Source organism: Mobula birostris, chromosome 7 (assembly GCF_030028105.1).
Source record: "Mobula birostris isolate sMobBir1 chromosome 7, sMobBir1.hap1, whole genome shotgun sequence".
In the NCBI taxonomy this organism is placed as follows: Eukaryota; Metazoa; Chordata; class Chondrichthyes; order Myliobatiformes; family Myliobatidae; genus Mobula; species Mobula birostris.
Window position 1 is genome coordinate 65,960,822 of NC_092376.1, and position 24,546 is coordinate 65,985,367.

Here is a 24,546-nt window from a genome sequence, read left to right on the forward strand (position 1 = left end):
AAGTAAAAGAAAAGCAAAAACACAACACACCACCTTCAGTGCTTTCAATCGGGCCTGCTCTTCCTCCAAAGCGGCTTGTTTTTCCCTTTCATCTACTCTGCTAAGTGACATGCCAGTATTAGAAAGTGATGAGACTGCATTTGAAAGGGTGCTAGCCCTGAGAAATAAAGAGAAAGTATAAAAATGAGTAACTGAAAGTATTGATGCAAAACAAATAACAAGTCTTCAGGATTTAACAAAACCATAATAACTTGCATATTTTGTATAGTTTTAAAAAACTGTATTTTAGGACTGAATTCTTCAAATTCATGTTGAGAAAAAAATTAACCCAAATGAGAGGAATTTTAGTTTCTCAAGAGTTCGAAGAAACACTTATATTTAATGAGCAAGTGTAACAAATCAATATATGCATTCTTAAGTCTAGCCCACTCGAACAAAAATGTGGATATAAAACTTGTACTCATTTTTTAAAAATTCAAATGGTATTATGAAACTTCGGCATGAACAGATGTCACATGCCAAGTATGATTAAAAGTTTGCAAACCATTTACTCAACTTCCCATGGGATACACAGTAACACTTCCCTCATCGTCAACATTCTTGTGCATCTCCTCATAATAGATGTGGCAATTCTTAACAGGCCAGACCAGACACTAAGCGGTCTAGCGAGTGATTCAACCCTTAATTTCCCAACTCTCTCTGCCACCTACAAAGTACAAAGTGACAGGATTCTCAACACCAGACTGGAAGACGCAGCTTGAACATTAGACCACAAGACATCGGAACAGAAATAGGCTATTCAGCCCATCAAGTCTGCTCCGCCATTCCAAAATGGCTGATTTATTATCCCCCTCAACCTCATTCTCCAGCCTTCTCTTCATAACTATTGATGAACTAAAAACCCATTAAGCACATCCTTAACAATACCCAATGACTTGGCCTGGAAAGCTATCTGTGGCAAAGAATTCCACAGATTGACCACCTTCTGGCTAAAGAAAAAATCATCTCCATTATAAATGGATGCCTTTCCCTATTCTAAGGCTATGCCCTCTAATCCTAGACTTCCCACAATTGGAAACATCCTCTTCACATCTACTCTCGCCAGGCCTTTCAATATTCAATAAGTTTCACTGAGAACCTCATTCTTCTAAACTCCAGTGTGTACAGGCCTAGAGCCATCAAATGCTCCTCATATTAACCTTTTCATTCCTAGGATCATTTTGTGAACCTTCTCTAGACCCTTTCCAATGCTAGCACATCGTTTCTTAAACAAGAGGTCTAAGACTGCTCATAATACTCCAAATGCAGTCTGACCAATGCCTCAAAGCCTCAGCATTATATCCTTACTCTTGTTTAGTAGTCCCCCCAATATAAATACTAACATTACACTTGTCTTCCTTAAGACTGACTCAACCTGCAAGTTAACTTTGTGGAAACTGCAAGAGGACTCTAAATTCCTTTGCACATCTGATTTTTGAATAATCTCCCCATTTAGAAAATAGTCCACACCTTTATTCCTTCTACTAAAGTGCATGACTGTGCACTACCCTACACTATATTGCATCTGGCACTTCTTTGCCCATTCTTCCAATGTCTGTCTGTAGGCACCCTGCTTCTTCAACACTACATGCCTCTCCATCCACCTTCATATCATCCACAAACTTGGCAACAAAGCCATCGATTCCTTGAGCCAAATCAGTGACACATATTGTGAAAAAAAAAAATTGGTCCCAACTCTGACACCTGCGGCACACCACCAGTCACCTGCAACTAACAGAAAAGGCCCTTTATTTCCACTCCTTGCCTCCTGGCAATCTCTATCCATCTTAGTATCTTTCCTGTAATACCATGGGCTCTTATTTCATTACACAGCCTCATGTGCAGCACCTTGTTAAAGACCTTCTGAAAATCCAAACAAACAACATCCACTGACTCTCAACACACATAAAAGTTGCAGGCAGCATCTCTAGGAAGAGGTGCAGTCGATGTTTCAGTCCGAGATCCTTCGTCAGGACTTCCACTGACTCTCTTTTGTCTATCCTGCCTGTTACTTCTTCAAAGAATTCCAACAGATTTGTCAGGCAGGATTTCTCCTTAAGGAAATCATGCTGACTTTGGCTAATTTGTCAGGTGCCTCCAAGTACCCAGAATCATCATCCTTAATAATAGACTCCAACATCTTCTAAGCATTGAAGTCAGACTAATTGGCCTATAGTTTCCTTTCTTCTGCCTCCATTGCTTCTTGAAGAGAGGAGTGACACTTACAATTTTCCAGTCCTCCGGAACTGTTCCAGAATCTAGTGATTATTAAAAGATCATTACTATTGTCTCCACAATCTCTTCAGCTACCTCCTTCAGAACCCTAGTGTGTACTCCATATGGTCCGGATGACTTACTTACCTTCAGACTTTTCAGCTTTTAGTAATAGCAACAATACTCACTTCTGCTCCCTGACACTCTCTCACATTTCTGGCATTCCGCTTATGTCTTTCACAATGAAGACTAAAGCAAAGTACTTATTAAGTTTATCTGCCATTTCTTTGTCCCCCATTACTACCTCGCCAGCATCATTTTCTATCAGTCTGATAGCCACTCCCATCTCTCTTTTACTCTTTATATATCTGAAAAATCATTTGGAATTCTCTTTTACACCCATGGGCTATCTTACCTTCATTTTTCATCTCTCTTTATGCCTTTTTTTTTTTAAGTTGCTTTCTGTTGATTTTTAAAAGCTTCCCCATCCTCCAACTTCCAACTAATATTTACTATATTATATGACCTCCCTTTTGCCTTTATGCTTTCCCTTGTCCGGCACAGTTGCCTCATCCTCCCTTTAAAACACTTCATCTTTGGGAGGTAGAGTATCTTTTCCTGCACCTTCCAAATTGCTCCCAGATACTCCAGCTGTTGCTGTTTTACCATCATCCCTGCTAGTGTCCTCTTCCAATCAACTTTGGCCAGATCCTCTCTCATGCCTCTGTAATTCCCTTTACTCCACTGTATACTGATACATCCGATTTTAGTTTCTCTGCAAACTACAGGATGAACTCTATCATTTCATGATAACTGTCTCCCAAGGGTTCCCTTTCATTAAGCTCCCTAATCAAATCTGGCTTGATATATAACACCAAATCCATTGCCATTCCCTGAAAGGGCTCAACCACAAGCAGCTCTAAAAAGCCATCTCGTAGGTATCCTACAAATTCCTTCTCTTGGGTTCCAGAACCAACCTGATTTTCCCTGATCTATCTGCATATTAAAATCCTCCATGACTATTACAACATTGCCCTTTTGATATGCATTTTCTATCTCCTGTTGTAATTTGTATCTCACATCTTGGCGACTGCCTGTATGTAACTCCCATCACGGCCACTTTACCCTTGCAGTTTCATAACCTTACTCACAAGGATTCTACACCAATGTCACCTCTTTCTAAGGATTTGATTTATTTTTTTAACCAACAGAGCCACCCTATCTCCTCTGTCAACCCATCTATCTTTTTGATACAATGTATATACTTGGATGTTATGCTCTCAATTATGATCTTCTTTCAATAATGACTCATAATATCATATCTGCCAAACTCTAACTGCTGTAAAGATCATCTGCCTTATTCCGTATACTGCATGCCTTCAAGTATAACACCTTTAGTCCTGTATTCATCACCTTTTACAATTTTGTCCTCCTCCTACATTGCAGCTCATCCCACTGACTGCAATTTTGCCTGTCCTTTCTCACCGTCTCATTAAATACTGCATCTAGTTGTATACCAACTGCCTCACCCTTGGCCCGATCACTCTTGCTCCCATTCCCCTGCCAAATTTAAACTCTCCCGAACACTTGTAGCAAATCTGCCTGCAAGGATTTTGGTTCCCCTTGGGCTCAGGTGTAATCTGTTCCTTTTTATATGGGTCACACCTTCCACAGAAGAGTTTCTAAAGATCCAGAATTCTCAAACCCTGCCTCCTGCAACAGTTTCTCAGTAATACATTCATCTGCAAAATCATCCTATTCTTACCTTCATTGGTGCATGGCACAAGCAGCAATCCAGAGATTACTTTCTTTTTAAATCTTTTTATTAATTTTTCCAAAGTTATAAACAAAATAACAATGTTGATACAAAGAGGTTGGAATAATCTTATTGTTAATAAACATATACAGAAAAGATTTCAGATAACACAAGTATAATAAACATCCAAACGCATGATGTAATCATAGAGAAAAAAGAAATAAAAAGAAAAAAACAAAGAAAACCCCCGCAAAAAACAAAAAACTAAATACCAAACCCAAAAAAGCAAATGGAACAAAACAAGGCTAGACCAATATCTTAAGTCGAACACGTTCAGTAACGTCATCAACTCCGCTTCTCTATTCATATATTTTAAGTTAGTAAGGATACAGAAAGGTCAAATTACATCATATGAAAATGTTGAATAAATGGTTTCCAAGCCTCTTCAAATTTAACCAAAGGATCAAAAATATCACTTCTAATTTTTTCTAAATTTGAACATAATATAGTTTGGGAAAACCATTGGAATGTAGTAGGAGGATTGGTCTCCTTCCAGTTCAATAAAATAGATCTTCTGGCCATTAAAGTAACAAATGCAATCATTCGACAGGCTGAGGAAGATAAAGATCTATGTTCTACCACTGGCAATCCAAAAATTGCCGTAATAGGATGGGGTTGTAAGTCAAAACACAGAACTGTTGAGATAATATCAAAAATATCTTTCCAATATTTTTCCAAAAGAGTACAGGACCAAAACATACAAGTTAAAGAAGCCACCTCAGAGTGACATCTATCACAAATAGGGTTTATATGGGAATAAAAACGGGCTAATTTATCTTTAGACATATGGGCTCTATGCACTACTTTAAATTGTATTAATGTATGTTTAGCACATATAGAGGAAGTACTGACTAATTGAAAAATTTTATCCCATTTCTCTATAGGTAGGCAAAGTTGAAGTTCCCTTTCCCATTCATTTTTAATTTTATCAGATATACCTAGCAGTAATTTCATAATTATATCATAGATAGATGTTATTAATCCCTTCTGAAGAGGATTTAAACCTAAAATTTTATCGATGATATCAGTAGGGTATGAGGTCGGAAAGGTAGGCAACATCGTATTTAAAAAAATTATTTGTAAATATCTAAAAAAAAAAATGGGATCTAGGCAAATCAAATTTCTTAGATAACTGTTCAAAAGACATGAAACAATTATCCAGAAATAACTCACAAAAACATGTTATACCTTTCGTTTTCCATATCAAAAAGGCTTGGTCCATAACCGAGGGTTGAAAAAAAAAATTAGATATAATAGGGCTTGATAATATAAATTTGTTCAAACCAAAAAATTTATGAAATTGAAACCATATTCATAATGTATGTTTAACTATTGGATTAACCATTTGTTTATTCAATTTAGATAGTACAAAAGGAAGTGAAGTTCCTAAAATGGAAGCTAAAGAGAACCCTTCTACAGAGCAGCCTTCAGGGTTTACCCAATATGGGCTTGCAACTATACTCCAATTTTGTGTCCAATATATTAAATATCAAATATTAATTGCCCAATAATAAAATCTTAGCAACACACATCAAAGTTGTTGGTGAACGCAGCAGGCCAGGCAGCATCTCTAGGAAGAGGTACAGTCGACGTTTCAGGCCGAGACCCTTCGTCAGGATAAAATCTTAGATTAGGCAGTGCTAAACCACCATCTTTCCTGGACTTCTGTAAATATTTTTTTTTACTTAATCTGGGATTTTTGTTCTGCCATATATAAGAGGAAATTTTAGAATCAATAGTATCAAAAAAGGATTTAGGAATAAAAATTGGTATCGTTTGAAATAAATATAAAAATTTAGGTAAAATAATCATTTTAATAGCATTAATTCAGCCAATCAGTCATAGAGACAATGGGGACCACTTAGTAATCAGTTGTTTAACCCGATTAATTGACAGTAAAAGGTGGAACTTGAATAGATCCTTATGTCTCTTCGTAATTTTAACTCCCAAATAAGTAAAATAGTCAGTAGTCACTCAGAATGGAGAACATCTATAAATGGGAACCTGCATATTTAACGGAAAAAGTTCGCTCTTACCTAAATTCAATTTATAACCAGAAAAACTACTAAACTGAGCAAGCAAAGTTAATACTGCCGGAATAGATTTCCCCAGGTTCGAAATATATAATAATAAATCATCTGCAGATAGTGATAATTTATGAGTCTCATTTCCACAGGTGATGCCAATTAGAGGAGTCACGAATAGCAATAGTTAGAGGTTCCAAGGCAATATCGAATAGTAGTGGACTAAGAGGGCAGCCCTGCCTAGTACAGGTGTCCCCCGCTTTTCGAGCGTTCACTTTACAAAACCTCACTGTTACGAAAGACCAACATCAGTTACCTGTTTTTGTTAACAGAAAGTGTTTTCACTGTTACGAAAAAAGGCAGTGCGCGCCCCGAGCAGCCACTCTCCCCTAGATTCGGAACTGTATTCTCACCGGCATTGCTTAAATACTTGCCTGTGAGCAGCCGTTTGCAAGAGGGGTTCTAAGGTACAGGTTTCCCCCGCCATCCGAAGGTAGAGTGTTCTTATGAAACAGTTCATAAGCCGAAATGTCGTAAAGTGAAGAAGCAATTACTATTTATTTACATGGGAAAATTTTGTGAACGTTCGCAGACCCAAAAATAACCTACCAAATCATGCCAAATAACACATAAAACCTAAAACAACAGTAACATATAGTAAAAGCAGGAATGATATGATAAATATATAGCCTATATAAAGTAGAAATACTTTTCCACAATCATTGCCAGCACAGATCTCCCTACGAAAATCTCACGCAAGCGCTGTTGGCAAAAACACAGAGCAAGCGCTCTCCAGTAATCTTTAAACTATGAAGCTGCCAAATCATACCAAATAACATGTAAAAATACACAGCCGATATAAAGTAGAAATAATGTTTGTAAAGTGTAGTATCACTTAACGGAATTGGGAAGACATCCAGCACACTGATGATGGTGTGTTAGACTGAGTCGTCGCAGGCTGGGTGGTGCAGTGGCCCCCACCCTCCGGGCCACCAACCGATACATTGCCGCAAAGCACGCAGGGGTCCAGCGGTAGCTGGGACACACCGAGCACATCTTTAAGCAAAAAGCCAAAATAAACATGCTAATTAATTACGTGCTGCCCGACACGTAATTGTCGGCCTAGATCAGTGCCAATTGCATCGTCTCTGATCTGGGCCGACAATTACATGTGCGGTGGCACCTAATTAATTAGCATGTTTATTTCGGCTTTTTTCTTAAAGATGTGTTGTGTGCCTCCCGGCTACTGCTGCATTCTCCACAAATCTGTCCGCAGCCTGGGTGTTGGGGTGTCGGGACACTGGGGTGTCATCTCGTCGTCTATTTCCATTAGAGCAGGTAGCTCATCTCCTCCTATGACTGCCCGCCTCGATGTCGAAGGTCGAGGTTCGTCGTCTACTGTGTCTGATGTGGAAGGCTTGCTTGACTGCTGAGCCTCGCGCATTTTTCTATCATACGGTTCTTTGTACAGACTCAAAGAACCTTGCAAATATCCCCTAAGCCTATGTACCCTTTCAAAATTAAAGCAGTACTTTATCGTTACTCATTTGGTTTCGATGGTTATCCTTTCCTCTTCCAATTGCATCAGCTCTTCATCTATCAGTTCTTGGTCATGGGATGCCAAAACCTCTTCAACATCATCTTCGTCAGCTTCCACAAGCCGAACTCACTTTGTCCTTACTTCGTTCACCACGATCAAAACACTTAATTATGTCTAGTTTTACGCTAAGTGTAACACCCTTACGAGCTCTTTCAGGCTTTTCCGACACCATAGAACTCATCTTGCAAACAGCTGCTCACAGGCTCGTGTTAAAGCAATGCTGGCGAGAATGCTGTTCCGAATTCGGGGAGAGTGGCTGCTTGGGGCACGCGCTGAGTTTTTTTCGTAACAGTGAAAACACCCTCTGAAAGCGAAAGCAGGGTACTAATGTAGGTCTTTCGTAAAGCGAACGTTCGAAAAGTGCGGGGCACCTATATCAGAAAAACCTATAACAATAACAATTGAAACCGAATGCAGTAGCGAACGGACCAAAAGTGAACTCCTCCAGGAACTGAACGTGAAGCAACTGCGTGAGATTTTCGCTGCAACTGACAACAATTATTGCAGAAAAGTATGAATTTTGAAAGGGTACGTCAGTTTAGGGCATATTTGCAGGATGGTTTGAGTGCTTACAAAGAACTGTATGATCTAAAAATGCACGAGGCTAAGCAGTCAAGCAAGCCTTCCACATCAGCCGCAGCAGATGACGAACCTCGGCCTTCAACATCGAAGAAGATGAGCTGCCTGCCCTGATGAAAACAGAAGACGAGATGACACCCCAGTGTCCCACCACCCCAACCCCCGGGCCATGGACAGATACCAATTCGTGGAGGATGCAGTGCTAGCCAGGAAGCACCCAGCACATCTTTAAGAAAAAAATCCTAAATATCCAAGCTAATTAATTAGGTGCCGCCTGGCACGTAAATGTCAGCCCAGATCAGAAGCGATTGCCGATTGCATGCCGGGCGGCACTTAATTAATTAGCTTGTTTATTTCGGCTTTTTTCTTAAAGATGTGCTGGATGCATCCCGGCCACTGCTGTACTGCTGCATGCTTCACCAATCGGTATCGGTTCGCTGCCTGGAGGGTGGGGGCCACTGCACCACCCCAACCTCCAACGACTCAGCCTAACACACCATCATCAGTGTGCTTTGACGCTGTCCCAATTCCAGTAAGTGATACTACACTGTATGTACATTATTTCTACTTTATATCAGCTGTGTATTTTTAGGTGTTATTTGGTATGATTTGGCAGCTTCATAGCTTAAACGTTACTGGAGAGCACTTGCGCCATGTTTCTGCCAAGAGCGCTTGCGTGAGATTTTCGCTACAGAGAACAATGCGGCAATGATTGTGGAAAAGTATTCCTACTTTATGTAGGCTGTGTATTCATCATATCATTCCAGCTTTTACTATATGTTACTGTTATTTTAGGTTTTATGTGTTATTTAGCATGATTTGGTAGGTTATTTTTGGGTCTGCAAACCTTCACAAATTTTTCCCATATAAATTAATGGTAATTGCTTCTTCGCTTTACGACCTTCCAGCTTACAAACCGTTTCATAGGAACGCTCTACCTTCGGATGGCGGGGGAAACCTGTACCACGGAATAGATGAAAAAGGGGAGATCTTTGATTATCAGTAAATACCGAAGCCAAAGGAGTAAGATCTATCAGTTTAATCCAAGATATAAATATCCGACTAAGATTAAATTTCTCGAGGATATTAAATAAATATGCCCATTCAAGTCTGTCAAAGGCTTTCTCAGTGTCCAATGAAATAACACGTTCTGGAATACTGGGATAAGGAGTATAAACAATATTCATTAAGCTAATATTAAAAAAAGAGTAACGATTTTTAATAAATCCAGTCTGATCATCAGAAATAATTTGAGGTAATACATTCTCCAATCTCATTGCCAATATTTTAGAAAAAATCTTAGAATTCACATTCAACAAAGATATAGGCCTACATTCAGTCGGATCCTTATCTTTTTTAAGAATTAGGGAAATAGAAGCTCGATAAAAAGATTGTGGTAATTTACCTATAGATACTGCATCCCTAAAAGTTCTACATAGCCAAGCAGTCAGTGTAGTGGAGAAAAATTTAAAAAATTCTACTGTATATCTGTCTGGGCCAGGTGCTTTACCTGAGTTCATCGAAAGCATTTTTTATTTCCTCTACCGTAATAGGTAGGTCTAGTTTTAAACGTTCATTAGATGATAATTTTGGAAGATTCAATATCTTTAAAAATTCATGCATTATAGTGGAGTCATCAGGAAATTCTGATTGATACAAGGAGGTATAAAATTCTTGAAAGGATTTATCTCGTCATGGTCAACCGTCAAAGTGCCATCTTGTTTACGAATCTTAACAATCTGTTGCTTAACCAAGGCCGATTTCAATTGATTGGCCAATAGTTTCCCAGTTTTATCACCATGTATATAGAATTGACTCTTAGTTTTAGTTAATTGACTTTCAATTGACGATGATAGTAATAGATTATGTTCAATTTGAAATTTAAAACTTTGAAACTCAGTCGTGCCTTTCTGCCGAGCACCTCGAATCACTTGTTCCTTATCATAAACATAATGAAACCAAATGATGACTGGCCCCAGTCTGGCCTGTTTCTCCGGTTTAAAACATAAAGAACGGTGTGCGCTGTCTAACAGCGGGGGTTCCTCCAATATACCTGGACCAAACACATCCACTAACAATTTAGAAAAATATTTAGCAGGATCTCCCGTCTCAACATCTTCAGGAAAACCGATTATCGCAGATTCTGTCGTCGAGAGTGATTTTCAAGATTAATAGTCTTAGCTTGACGGCGCTCCAGCTGTTGAGTTACCGAAGTTAAATTTTTTTCAAGAGCTTCAATTTTTCGATCCCTTTTGTGGCCATCTTCGTCTAGTTCCGCGATTCTAATTTGTTGTTGAACGATTTCACGTCTGAACGATTTAAGATCATCGAGTCGTTTTCACCACACCTTCAATTACGGCAAGCCTTTGATTAACTGTATCATCTAGAAGTTTCTTCATTGCTTCAGCAGTTAGTGGAGCTTCCTTCGATGCTTCAGAATCACCATCTTTTTTTCCGTTCCCGCCAGAGTCCTTTCCGTTTTTAACTTCTCGTTCGCTGGTATGCATTTTCAGTAAGTAAAAGTTGAAGTTCAATGATATATTTGTAGTATAAATCGTTTAGTGTAGGTATAGGTAAAGTAAATAATAGTTACATGTAAAAAAGATAAATGGTATGGAGCAACCCCAAAATACAGCTCACTCCATGAGCACCTCGCTGCAAAGTCAGCAATCCAGAGATTACTACCCTGTAGGTCTTGATTTTCAGCTTTCTACCTAACTCCCTATGTTCTCTCCTCAAAACTTCCATTTTCCTACCTATGTCGTTAATACCACTATGTACGACTTCCAGCTGTTCACCATCCCTCTTTAGAACACAGTGGATCCAACTCGAGACATCCCTGACTCTGGCACCTAGGTTGCAATGTACCGTCTGGGTATCTCCTTCTTGTCCACAGAATCTGCTATCTGCTCCTCTAATTATGAAATCTCCCATCACTACTGCACTTCTCTTCAACTCTTCCCTTCTGAGACACAAGAGGCAGACTCAGTGCTAGAGATCAGGTCGCTTGGGCTTTCCCCCGGTAGGTCGTTCATTCCCCCGCACCCTCCCCAACAGTATCCAAAGCAGTATACTTATTATTGAGGAGAACGGCCATAGGAGTACTCTGCACAGCCTGCCTATACCTCTTACCTTTCCTCACAGTCGCCCAGGTACCTACCTCCTGCAACTTAGGGGTGACTACTTCCCTTTAGCTCTATATACTGGTATATACTGGTTAAAGTAGTTTGTTTGATATGCACTTCAATCATTATCTCAAACACGTTCTGGATATCAAATATTTTCCATTCAGACAGTTTACTACATCCTTGAAGCAGAGCATGCAAAAAGTTCAAAATGTAAGTTAACCAATTCACACATGGCTTTGAGGCACTCATATGCCTCAATGCAAGCATAGTGTGTGAACTTGAAAATCTCTCTTTTAATAATGACTGAGGTACTGCGTTTTCAAATCCAAATAATGACTTAAAAGTAATATTCCACTTATCTTCCTATCCCAGTTTATTTCACGGATACAACACTGGGCTCAAGTTTTTGTTTAGAAAAAGTATTAATTTCAGGGTGCTTGCTCATCACAGAAAAACTAAAATGAGAACTGCTCCACAAGATGCATTTTCAACAAGGTTATATCCATACAACTATTTTACTAGATGCCTGTTTGTTTCTTTAACACCTCTTAAATAACGGTACTTTAAGAGCAATGATATACTAGTTATGATCCTGTGGAGTTTCCCCAATTTATTTTCCAATTTACAGTGCCTTTAAAGAGTATTCAGCCCCCAACCCTTTGTTCACATAAATAAGTATACAACCAGGGATACTGATCAATTTAACTGAGAATTTTTATTTGTGAAGCACATGCTCCTTTTCCCCCCATAGTAGAGCCCCCCCAAAAAACAGGGAACATGATAAACCATGATAAACTAAAAAATTAAAAACTGAAATGTCAGCAGTTCACAAGTATTCTTTCCGTGAACATACCTTGGAGCTCAGTGCAATCATGAAACCACAGCCACACTGCTGAGGTTAGGTCACCCCTCTAAACTCACTTGTCAAAGAAGAATGGCATGCAAGAGAGTGCCAACTGTGATGCCCACTGTCACTCTCAGTGAGCTGCAGAAGTCAGTAGCTGCAACTAGAGATGAAGCAATTACAGGCAGTAGTTTTTTTTTTAAATAAATCTCTATCAGCTTTGCACAACACAATGGAGAAATATTTGCCAATTCCTCCATGCAAAATTGTTCAAGCTGTGCCAGGTTAGTTGGGGAGCAGCAGTGGGCAGCAATCTTGAGGTCTTGGCAGAGTTATTTGATCAGGTTAAGGTCAGGACTCTGACTGGGACACTCAAGGACATCAATTTTCTTCATTTGAAACCACTCCATGGTTGCTCAGGCAGTGCCTCCCAGTCTCTCCCCAGTTTAAGCTTTCTGACAGACAATAGCAAGTTTTTAATCAAGAATCTCTTTTTACTTAGCAGCATTCACATTCCTATTGATTTCCAGTCCCTGCTTCTGAAAAGCATCACCATAGTATGATACCACCTCCACCATACTTTACAGTAGGGTTACAGTAGGGATGGTGTTACCTGGCTGATATGCAGCATAATAGCTACGCCACACATACTGCTCAGTGTTGAGGCCAAGAAGTTCCACTTTAATCTCACCTGACCACAAGACCTTCTTTCACATCTTTACAGTATCTTCTAACGTCTTTGCAGGCAGGATATGTTTTATTGTATTTAACAGAGCTTATTCCTTGCCACTCTTCTATAAATACCCTATATGTACAAGGCCTTAGCAATTGTGGAGCCATGAACTTGACCTCCAGTGGCATCTACTAACTTCTGCAGCTCACCTCTTACAAGTGGCATTCTTTTCTGGTGACTAAGTTTAGAGGGGCAGTCTGATCTAGGCAGTGTGGCTGTGGTTTCACAATGGATTGCACGGAGCTCAAAGGTATGTTCAATGCCTTTGAGATGTCTTGTACTCTTTCCTAGATTTGTGCTTCTCTATTATCATTTCCCTGACTCATCTTGAATGCTCTTTTGTCTTCATTTTCGTTTGGTTCTGCAGCCTTACAATTTTGGTTTTTAATCTTTAGTAAATTGTAAACAGGCTTTGGAATTTTTTTTGATTTGACATGATGCACAATGTTTTGCAGATTACCTCAAAAGAATTCAACTTCAACACATTTTAAATGTAGAAAACAAGACAGTAAAAGATGAAAATAGTTATGGGGGCTGAATACTTTTTCAAGGAACTGTATACTTTACAATGGAGATATTTTAACTTGGAACAGTATGCTATATATAGTGGAACAGATTTCAATGCTAAAGCTCAAACTGAAAGTGCAATAACAAATGATGAGATAAGACTTTGAAAAATTATACAAGTCACTTCAACTAACTATATTTGTAATACCTTACTATGCTTAATTGATAAGTGTTTCCAGAATCCAATCTCCTTCAGAAAGCTAGACAAATTTGTTCAATTTTTTCCTAAAAGACAATTGCATCAACTACCATTGATCACTGTTTGACAAGCTGAACTTCATAAGCTCCCTAGGAAATTCCTAACCAGTTCTTCTGCATCAGTTAGGACCAAGTGGTTAAAAGATATCAATATTTTTATGGATATGCATTGCTGTTCAATGATGGGCTGGTCTTATAAGATACAAACTGCAGCTTTCATATGTACAAGGCCTTAAATAGAATGCTATTCAAAATAATTGGAGTTTTGAATTTTGAAAGCAAATAGCAAGCCTGAAGGATTCAATTTGTATCTAAGAGTATCTACTTTTCTCTCTCAATTCCTATTTAATCAGCAATGGAAGAGATATTAGTCGTACTAACTCTTTACTGGAATTAAGGGACTAATACAGCATGCAAGTTTACTAACAAAACATTGTAACTATAACAACCAAATGGCCTTTGTCATTACTGTACAAGATCAGCTAAATTTGCAATGCCAGTGGAGACGAAGTCTGAGAACTTTACATCTCAACTCACTGGCAGTCTTGTTTATATCAAAGGGTCCCTTTCTGCATTACTAACTGCAGCTCCTGGACCTGCATCATAAAGGGAGAAATAATGGCTCCTGAGAGATGGATTGTCATATTCTTTCACATTCATTGTGACTTTTTAATAAATAAAGTTCAACAGTCTAACTCAATGCAAATTACCTGCTAGCAGCTGTTGAAGAATCTTTAACTTTCTTTCCTTCCAATGAAGCTAGATGCTGTTCTAATGCATCAAGGAGGCTACTTGGTGCCTATGATGAAAAGAACTGTAATATTAAGATTCAAAGTTCATTTATCAAAATACATATATGTCACCATATAAAACCACGAGTTTCATTTTCTTGTGGGCGTATTCAGTAAATCCAATAACCATAATAGAATCAATGAAAGACTGCACCAACAGGGCAGACAACCTGTGTGCAAGAGATAACAAATTGAGCAAATACAAAAAGAAAGTAAGAAAGAAAAGCTAATAATAAATTTTAACACTCCAATTCCTTCAGCCAGGAAATGTTCTGAAAAAACAATTTAAAATAAGTCATTCTGTCAAGATGGCAGCCACTATAAACTGATCATGAAAATTAATCAAGTTCTGTTACCGAGTGTGCCAAATAAATTTAATTTTCCACATGGTCACATTTCACTGGTTTAAGAAATCCCACTGGTAAAAGAAATCCCATTTTGCAATTAACTAATATTAAACACATTTTTTGAAAAGATGCTTAGTTCTATTATTTGTAAATTTCAAACATGAATTGGCAGCGATTGGAAATAACACAAATTTAAAATTGAACATTTTCAGTACACCACAGCTGAAGATGTTTGCCTCAATAGGCAAACTTTGTAAGGAAGTGTCATCTGGAAGGCAACACTTTAAAACTGGAAAATCTAAGCTAAGTCATATCATGAGGAAATGCTTCCAACTTTTAAAGCACAATGGAAAACAAAAACAAAGATTTTCCCTTTATACTGACTTTAAATATACAGCCTGAGCCCAGATAACAAACAGGTTTCATCTTCAAAAATGTCCAAAGTTGATTTTGCTTGTAAATTAGAAAATGCATAGTAATTATCTTACAATAATCATAGGTCCACAGTATTGCAATAGATGGCATCAAAAACATTTGTGTGACTTAAGGAGGAATAATTACCAAAATCTGAGATGGAGGTTTGGGGGGGGGGGGGGGGGGGGTCGCAGAAAACAGTTCTGCCATTTATAGGAATAAGCATATGTACATACAATGGACGTGCATTTAATATTCTAGAAGCTCATTCATACTCAGGGGATTCCATAGGCTGGGCCCTCGTAACCCAAGGACAGTATTTTTTTACCATTTAAAATATGTATTCATGATTGGAAAACCACTTTTCGTTTTCATTTTAGTTGACACAATTTTAAATAGAAAGCAACATTAATGACTAATTACGTGAATATACTACTACAACATAGAATAAAAGGGTGGTGAATCTGTGGAATTTGTTGCCATGTGCAGCTGTGGAGGCCAGGTCGCTGGGTGTATTTATGGCAGAGATTGACAGGTTCTTGATTGGACATGGCATCAAAGGTTATGGGGAGAAGACCAGGAACTGGGGTTGAGGGGAAGAAAGCAGTCAGCCAGGATTGAATGGCAGAGCAGACTCAAATGGGCCAGATGGCCTAATTCTGCTCCAATGTCTTATGGTCTAAAAAATTTGGCTAAAAATTTAACCTCTGAAATATATAATTTCAAGATCAATTACTATCCCATTTCAATTTAAAATAAATGTGTCATCTTTTGTTTTTCCTTATCAAAAGTACATGCTTCTTTTTTTTTTTTTAAGATTTTGCAATTGCAATGACATGGAAATGGGGCTAAATGAGAGCAGAAACCAAATCTGAAGAAACAACAAAAACAGGCTGCACAGTAAGAAATGAAGGGGACATTGATGAAATGAATATGTCAATACGTACAAAATAAAGTGGTAGATGAATACATCTTTGAAATTGCAAGAAAAAAAACCAGCATTTACTTCAGCCAGCCTGCTCAAAGTAACTTTTTCATTGCAAAGGGTTGGCAATAAAAAAAAAGGCTGTTTAGCAGTTAAGCAAATATACTCAAAGCAAAGAAATGTAGATGTGGAAATCTGAAATAAAATCTGAAAGGACTGGAAATTTTTAGCATGTAGAGAAAGGAACAGAGCTACCCTACTTTGGAAAGTCAGTGACCAGAAATGCTTCTCTCTCCACAGATGGTGCCTGACCAGATCAGTATTTCCTATGTTTTCCTGTCTTGTAATGGGCAAATACATTCAATCTCCAGAAGTTTAAATGACTCCAAGAGACTGTAAAGATTTTCCAGAATAATGATTACATTTCAAAAGTGATTGTAATCACAAAGCATTTACAATACTGAACCTTTTCTCACTTGTCTCTTCAGCAGATTCCTGGGAATGAAGGGGTTATCTTAAGAGTAAAATCATACCTACATTAATTGGAGGTCAAAAAGATAAGGGACAGTTTTATTTCAGTAATCAGTACAAAAAGGTGGTGATGTTAAAACTTATTTTTAAATCCTTTAAATGTTCCCCTATGTTTAAGAGGTTTAATTGCGAAGAAAACTCATCAAGCTTGATGAAGGTGGAAATGGATTTAACATTTTTTTAAAAAACTCTTAAAATACAGTGTTAATTTAACAGCTGACACTGTATTTTAACAGCTTTACATTACTTGAAATAGCTTAACAAATATATAGTTTTAGGCTCTGGTTAAATCTAGGTAGATCAGTTCTGTCAATTTCATACCTATTAAGTCCTTCTACACAAAAGACCCAGCATAATTTGTAAAGTACCTTGAAGCCCAACAAAGCAGTGCAATTAGTAGAAACTCCCTGTCTGTCAATTCATCCAAGGAAATAGTATGCTTAGTATGCAGGACCTGCTCAAAGAATTTGCATTTAAAACTAGAATACAACTTATCAAAAACTCAAGATGAGTTGAATGCAAATTCTCCAACATTCTTCACTTATCATATCAACTGTGAGGTATCACAATAAGTTTAGGAACTAAATACAGGCAATCCAATATTACAGCCAATTGGGTAATGGAAATTTACTCACAAAAAATCGTCACTACTCAAAAACCTGAGATACAGAATAAAACTTCTTCTCATGGAATTTGATTTTTTTGAAACTATTTTCTTGTGTAGATGACACATACTCAAGGCCACAATACTGACCATTTTCTATGAACGCAACCCACAACTCACACAAAAAAAAAGGGTCATCTGTAACTAGAACACTCAAGACATCAGCAAGTGCACCCAATTCATAGAAAGATGCCTACCTGAGAAAGATCTGGTATGTCCCCCCTGTCAATTCCAACTTGCTGTGTTTAACAAAGAATACACATGGTTAACAACAAATAATTTGAATATTAAAAATATTTTTAGGACATAGTTTACCACACAGAAAACCTTACTTCGGCAACCTTAAGGAATTCGGAGATCCGTGTCATTCTGGTAAGGAACTTCTTGTATATATCAAGAGCCTCCTTGCACTGGTTTTTCTTCATATCGAAGTATTTCTCTAGCAAATACAAAACATTATAACAATTAAATGTTCAACAGTTGACTTTTTCCCCTGTCAGCTCATCATTTCAAACTCTGATCGCAGACTTGACAAATACTCATGCTAGGTATTGCTGTTCAACTTACATTGCCAGGTTACTAGATAGACAGATCTGATATTGAGAAAACTTTCATCTCAAAGGGAACAACCATTTACTATTTTCATCTAATACAATACTATATCCCAACCTAAGCACTGCAAACCTCCCACTCATTTTTAACTATTTACTGTGTATGCTTCTAAGAAAACAAATCTCCAGGTTGTATATGGTGAACTATATATACTTTGACAATAAACTTACTTTGAACTTCGAGATTTTGAACGATATTACAAATTTCTGCATAAGGACTGCAGTATGAATCTAGCTACTGAAAGGAATTTGAGAAATACAGGGCCAAAATAATTTTAAGTAGCACTAATAACAAGGTACATCATCTGAATGTGCAATAGAATATTTGTTTCAAACCGTAATCATCCTTCCTTGCAATAATATGAAAACTGCAATCACGAGCAAATTTGGAATAAATTTGTAGTCCAAATACAGATTTAAGATTGCCCACTATTATGACTTACTCCCAAAATGAGACTAATGTCTAAATTCTGACAGATCTTGCTAGCAATTCCATTTTGAACTGCTAGCATTATTCACCTCCAATACTGGTAAGTTTCAGGACACATGTGCAATAGCAGAAATCTCAATTACAGCAAAACTCCATCTGTTACTTCTCACCTACATTCCATTAGTCTAATGATTAAGAACTTAACTTCTTTTCCACCATTATGATCCTTTCAATGGCTTTCCTCAAAAGCCAAAACTGCAATCATCCTAAGGTAATGTTGACTGTTCATTTACCTCCATAGATGCTGCATAACACCCAGAGTTCCTCAGGCGCCTTGTATGCTTTAACCTTTTACTTGCTTGATGAATACACTTCCCCTCGAAATAGCATTCAGAAATCAAGGGAAGCCTATGCTGACTTGCTAAGAGTAAGGCAGTTCCTAATAAAAAAATTATGAAAGGAGTATCCCAGCATTGTAGGACAGGTACATTATTAAAATTCCATTAAAGTATTAGATGAATGATGTCAACACAGTGTAAGTGGTTTGGATGGGGCAGAATTTGTTAGGTGTATTCAAGAGGGTTACTGAAATCATTATGTAGAAGTCCAACAAGAGGAGGAGCTGTACTGGATCTGGTGTTGGGTAATGAGCCTGGCCAGGTGACTGACCTTTCAGTGGGTAAGCAGTTAGGAAACTACTTAAGTTTGAAGATAGCTATAGGTAGGATAAATATAGACCTGGCAAATTATGAGAGCATGGGGGCGGTGGGGGGGGGGGGGGGGGGGGGAGAGAGAACAAGCATGAGTTAATTGGGAACAAGTGTTTTTGGCAAGGCCATATCTGACATGTGGAGGGTGCTTAAAGACTGACTACACAGAGTACAGGACAGGCATGTTCCACTCAGAGGAAGGACAAGGAAGGCAAGGTAAGAGAACCTTAGATGTCAAGAGGGATGATGAATTTACTCAAGAAAAAGGAAAAGTATGCGAAGTTTAGGAAGCTAGAATCAAACAGAGCTCTGGATGATTATAAAGAAGTGAGAAAAAGAGCTCAAGGGTATTAGGAAAGGCAGGAGGGTCATGAAAAGTCCTTAGCAAATCATATTAAAGAGAACCCCAAGGCATTCTATACATACTTTAGGAACATGTACATCCCTTAACTAGGTTCAGGGTTGGACCACTCCATGTTAAAGGGCAAAACATTTGCTTCAATGTGAAGAATATGGGTGAGATCCTGAATGAGTACTTCACATCAGTATTTACCAAGGAGAAGTACATGGAGGATAGGGAGATCACTGCCGATAGCATTAATATGCTAGGGCATTTCAAAGTAAACTTAGAGGTAGTGTTGGGTCTCTTAAAGAGCATTCAGGTGAATAAGTCCCCATGGCCTGATGGGATATATCCCAAGTTATTGAGAAGCAAGTGAAGAGATTGCTGGGGCCTCAACCAACATCTTTCCTGTAGCCACAGGCAAGGTCACGAAGGACTGGTGAGCAGCTAATATTGTTCCATTGTTCAAAGGGGGAACTAGAGCTACCTTGGAAACTTTAAACTTTATGTCAGTGGTAAGGAAATTAAGAGAATTCTTAGGGATAGGATTTATGAGCATTTAGAGAGCCACGGCCAAATTATGGAGAGCCAGCACAACTTTTTTGCAGGGCAAGTCATGTCTAATCAACTTGATTGCGTTTTTTTGGCGAAGTGATGATGGTGATTGATGAAGGTAGAGCTGTGGTGTTGTCCACATGGATTTTCACAAGGCATTTGACAAGGTTCCTCATGGGAGGCTCTTCCAGAATATTAACATGCATGGGATCGATGGTGAACTGGCCATTTAGATTCAGAACCGGCTTCCCTATACAAGACAGAGGGTGTTGTTGAAAGGGAATTATTCTAGCTAGAGATCTATAATTAGGGTTCTGCAGGGATCTTAACTGGGACCCTTGCTGTTTATGATGTATATAAACGACCTGGATGAAAATGTAGATGGATGGGTTAGCAAATTTGCAGATGGTATGAAGACTGGTGCATAAATGACTGGCAAAGAATACAGCAGGATGTAGATCAGTTGCAGATATAGGCAGAGAAATGGCAGGTGGAGTTTAACCCAGCCAAGCGTGAAGTGCTACACCTTAGTAGGTGAAATGTGAAAAGGTGAGGGGAGAGATCATGGAGTCCAAGCTCCGTGAAAGTGGTTACACAGGTTAATAGTGTGATTAAGGTGGCATATGGCATGCTTGTCTATATTAGTCAAAGCGCTGAGATCAAAAGTCAGGAAGTTATGTTGCAGCTTTATAAAGCTCTAGTTAGGGCACATCTGGAGTATTGCATACAGTTCTGGTCACCCTATTGTAGGAAGAAATTAGAGACTTTGGAGAGGGTGTAGAAGAGACTTACCAGGATGCTGCCTGGAGTAAAGGGCATACACCATAAAGAAAGGTTGGACAAACTTGGATTGTTTTCTCTGGAGTGGAGGAGATTAAGTGGTGATTTGATTCAAGTTTTTAAGATTATGAGAGGTCTAGATGAGTAGACAGAGTGCACCCTTTTCCCACAATTGATATGTCTCATACCAGAGGGCATTCTTTTAATGTAAAATGGGGTAATTCTAAAGGACATATGAGAGGCGACTTCTCTTTATTTAAAAAAAACACAAAGTGGTGGGTGCCTGGAATGCACTACATGGAGTAGTAGTGAAGGCAGATATATTAGGAACTTTTAAGAGATGTTTAGATAGGTACATGAATGTCAGGAAAGTAGAGGGATATAGTCATTTGTAGACATAAGCAATCAGTTTAGCTAGCCATTTGATTACTAATTTATTTGGTTCAGCACAACATTGTAGGCTGAAGGGCCTGTTTCTGTGCTGTACTGTTCTAATTTACATCCCAAGCAGGTTAAGTAATGTCAGCAGAAAACAACTCTAGATTCAAGATCAAATGCAAGTTTGATGATGCATAAAACCTCTAATAGCTCAGTTATGGTGTAAGCTTTGTCAATCAGTCCACATTGCAAAATCATTGCTTCTGCTTTGTAGTGTCTGGACTAAGTAGGTCTTACATTATTCTTTGTTTATAATTCAATGCCTATATAAAATGTTTAGTCAAGTTGACACAGCATTTAATGAACTTCTAACAATGCTGTATAGTAATTAGCTTAAATCCCAATAAAACTAACTAATCAGATTAAGGTAACATTGTCTAACCATTCACTAATTTTTACAATACCCAAAATAAAAGTATTAAAATTATAATACCCAAAAGATAATATAAAATAATTTATATATTTAAGAAAGATATGGTTTAGTAGCTCCAGCATGAATCATTAAGTTTTCCATAATAGGGGGCCATCCATTTCTGGATTTCAATCACATTAAAGGATTTACATTAACATTTAGAAAACATAGAAAATAGGTGCAGGAGTAGGCCATTTAGACCTTCGAGCCTGCACCGCCATTTATTATGATCATGGCTGATCATCCAACTCAGAACCCTGCACCAGCCTTCCCTCCATACCCCCTGATCCCTTTAGCCACAAAGGACATATCTAACTCCCTCTTAAATATAGCCAACGAACTGGTCTCAACTGTTTCCTGTGGCAGAGAATTCCACAGATTCACCACTCTCTGTGTGAAGAAGTTTTTCCTAATCTCAGTCCTAAAAGGCTTCACCTTTATCCTCAAACCGTGACCCCTCGTTCTGGACTTCCCCAACATCGGGAACAATCTTCCTGCATCTAGCCTGTCCAATCCCTTTAGGATTTTATACGTTTCAATAAGATCCCCCCTCAATCTTCTAAATTCCAACGAGTACAAGCCTAGTTCATCCAGTCTTTCTTCATATGAAAGTTCTGCCATCCCAGGAAGCAATCTGGTGAACCTTCTTTGTACTCCCTCTATGGCAAGGATGTCTTTCCTCAGATTAGGGGACCAAAACTGCACACAATACTCCAGGTGTGGTCTCACCAAGGTCTTGTACAACTGCAGTAGTACCTCCCTGCTCCTGGACTCGAATCCTCTTGCTATAAATGCCAGCATACCATTCGCCTTTTTCACCGCCTGCTGTACCTGCATGCCCACTTTCAATGACTGGTGTATAATGACACCCAGGTCTCGTTGCACCTCCCCTTTTCCTGATCGGCCACCATTCAGATAATAATCTGTTTTCCTATTTTTGCCACCAAAGTGGATAACTTCACATTTATCCACATTAAATTGCATCTGCCATGAATTTGCCCACTCACCCAACCTATCCAAGTCACCCTGCATCCTCTTAGCATTCTCCTCACAGCTAACACTGCCGACCAGCTTCGTGTCATCCACAAACTTGGAGATTCTGCATTTAATTCCCTCATCCAAGTCATTAATACATATTGTAAACAACTGGGGTCCCAGCACTGAGCCTTGCGGTACCTCACTAGTCACTGCCTGCCATTCTGAAAAGGTCCCGTTTATTCCCACTCTTTGCTTCCTGTCTGCCAACCAACTCTCTATCCACATCAATACCTTACCCCCAATACCGTGTGCTTTAAGTTTGCACACTAATCTCCTGTGTGGGACCTTGTCAAAAGCCTTTTGAAAATCCAAATATACCACATCCACTGGTTCTCCCCTATCCACTCTACTAGTTACATCCTCAAAAAATTCTATGAGATTCGTCAGACATGATTTTCCTTTCACAAATCCATGCTGACTTTGTCCGATGATTTCACCGCTTTCCAAATGTGCTGTTATCACATCTTTGATAACTGACTCCAGCAGTTTCCCCACCACCGACGTTAGGCTAACCGGTCTATAATTCCCCGGTTTCTCTCTCCCTCCTTTTTAAAAAATTTACAAAAAATAATTGCAACAAAAGTTTCTGAAGGACAGAACTGGCTATTTTGCCATGGAGTTATAGATATTCCTGAGAAAGAGCATCTATTTGTGTCTTAAATTCAGAAGTTCCATGACAGAAAACAATCTGGATGGATAAATATATTATCATAATCTGTCATTTTATAATCCATAATTTTCCATCCAAATTGATAATAAATTAAGACAAACAGTAATCAAGAATTAATGGTCCTAAACATTAGAAGTGCCTGAGTGATGATAATTATTGAGCCAAAGAATTAGTTATGACAAATAATTCTGTATAACATTGTGACACAACTGATAGTTACTGCACCCATCCTGAATATCCGCTCTCAAAAGAACCAGACTTCTCTCCTCATTGGGTTTTCATTTCTCATCCTCTAGTAAAATTACCATTGTTAGTCTCACAACAGATCCAGGACCCCAAAATCAATCTCCTTTTCAAAAATGCACACTTTTCTTTCTTATTTATCCATGTATTCTTAAACACAACACTCAACATCACTAGACTCATGGTCAATGCTCACATTAATAACAAGCCTGATCAAAAGTTACCATGTATCTAGAAACAGACAGAGAAAAATGAAAGAATAATGTAAATAGTGTGGTACTGAAATGTCAAATCTGTTATAGCTTCTTTTTCCATAAGCTTCAAAACTTAAACCTTTAATACTATGATATGAAACCTCCATTGAGAACAAAAATATTAACATATTCCTTTACATAATTCAAAGTTCATTCAAATAATGGTTAATTGACTATACTAGCAAATCCTCACTGAAATCATCCTTTTAAGGATTACAGAATCCGTAGACACTATCCTTTACGATTAGAAGTATTGTTGTTGCATTGTACGTTAGCACCATAAGTCATGCATTCTTAACCTTTTCTACAATTCCCTGTCAGCTCAGTTACTATACATATTACAATCTGCTTTAACTTAGCACTCAACTGAAGTCTCCATATTTTATTTATTTGAAGTGACACACAACACATGCATAGTAAAATACACCAGGTGGACACATGCTTCACACAATGAGAGAAAACAAAGATAAGCTGCAATCGGAGTTTGATAGATCAAGAGAAATGAAGTGCTGTTGAGTGCAGAGCAAATAATAAGCAATGGCAGATAACCTGTAGAAATGGTGTCCAACTTGGTTCCTGATTGCCCTAAAAGCTCTTCACAGTTGATGGAGAAAGAAATGAAGTTCAGGAAATGTTCATACACAAATA

At 38.3% G+C, this 24,546-nt stretch overlaps 1 protein-coding gene across 17 annotated transcripts in view; it reads right to left on the minus strand.

The window, feature by feature from the left end:
- picalma (phosphatidylinositol binding clathrin assembly protein a) overlaps positions 1–24,546 on the minus strand; it is a 173,940-nt gene that overhangs the window by 59,501 nt on the left and 89,893 nt on the right. For 11 of the 17 annotated variants that reach the window (XM_072263339.1, XM_072263340.1, XM_072263333.1 and 8 more), the window contains exons 7-10: positions 17,747–17,853; positions 17,612–17,653; positions 14,453–14,541; positions 31–157 (exon numbers count right to left, since the gene is read on the minus strand). In XM_072263339.1, the coding sequence (XP_072119440.1) occupies positions 31–157; positions 14,453–14,541; positions 17,612–17,653; positions 17,747–17,853 (365 nt within the window). The remainder of the gene's footprint in view (positions 1–30; positions 158–14,452; positions 14,542–17,611; positions 17,654–17,746; positions 17,854–24,546) is intronic. The other 6 variants (XM_072263341.1, XM_072263334.1, XM_072263337.1 and 3 more) reach the window with 1 other exon arrangement.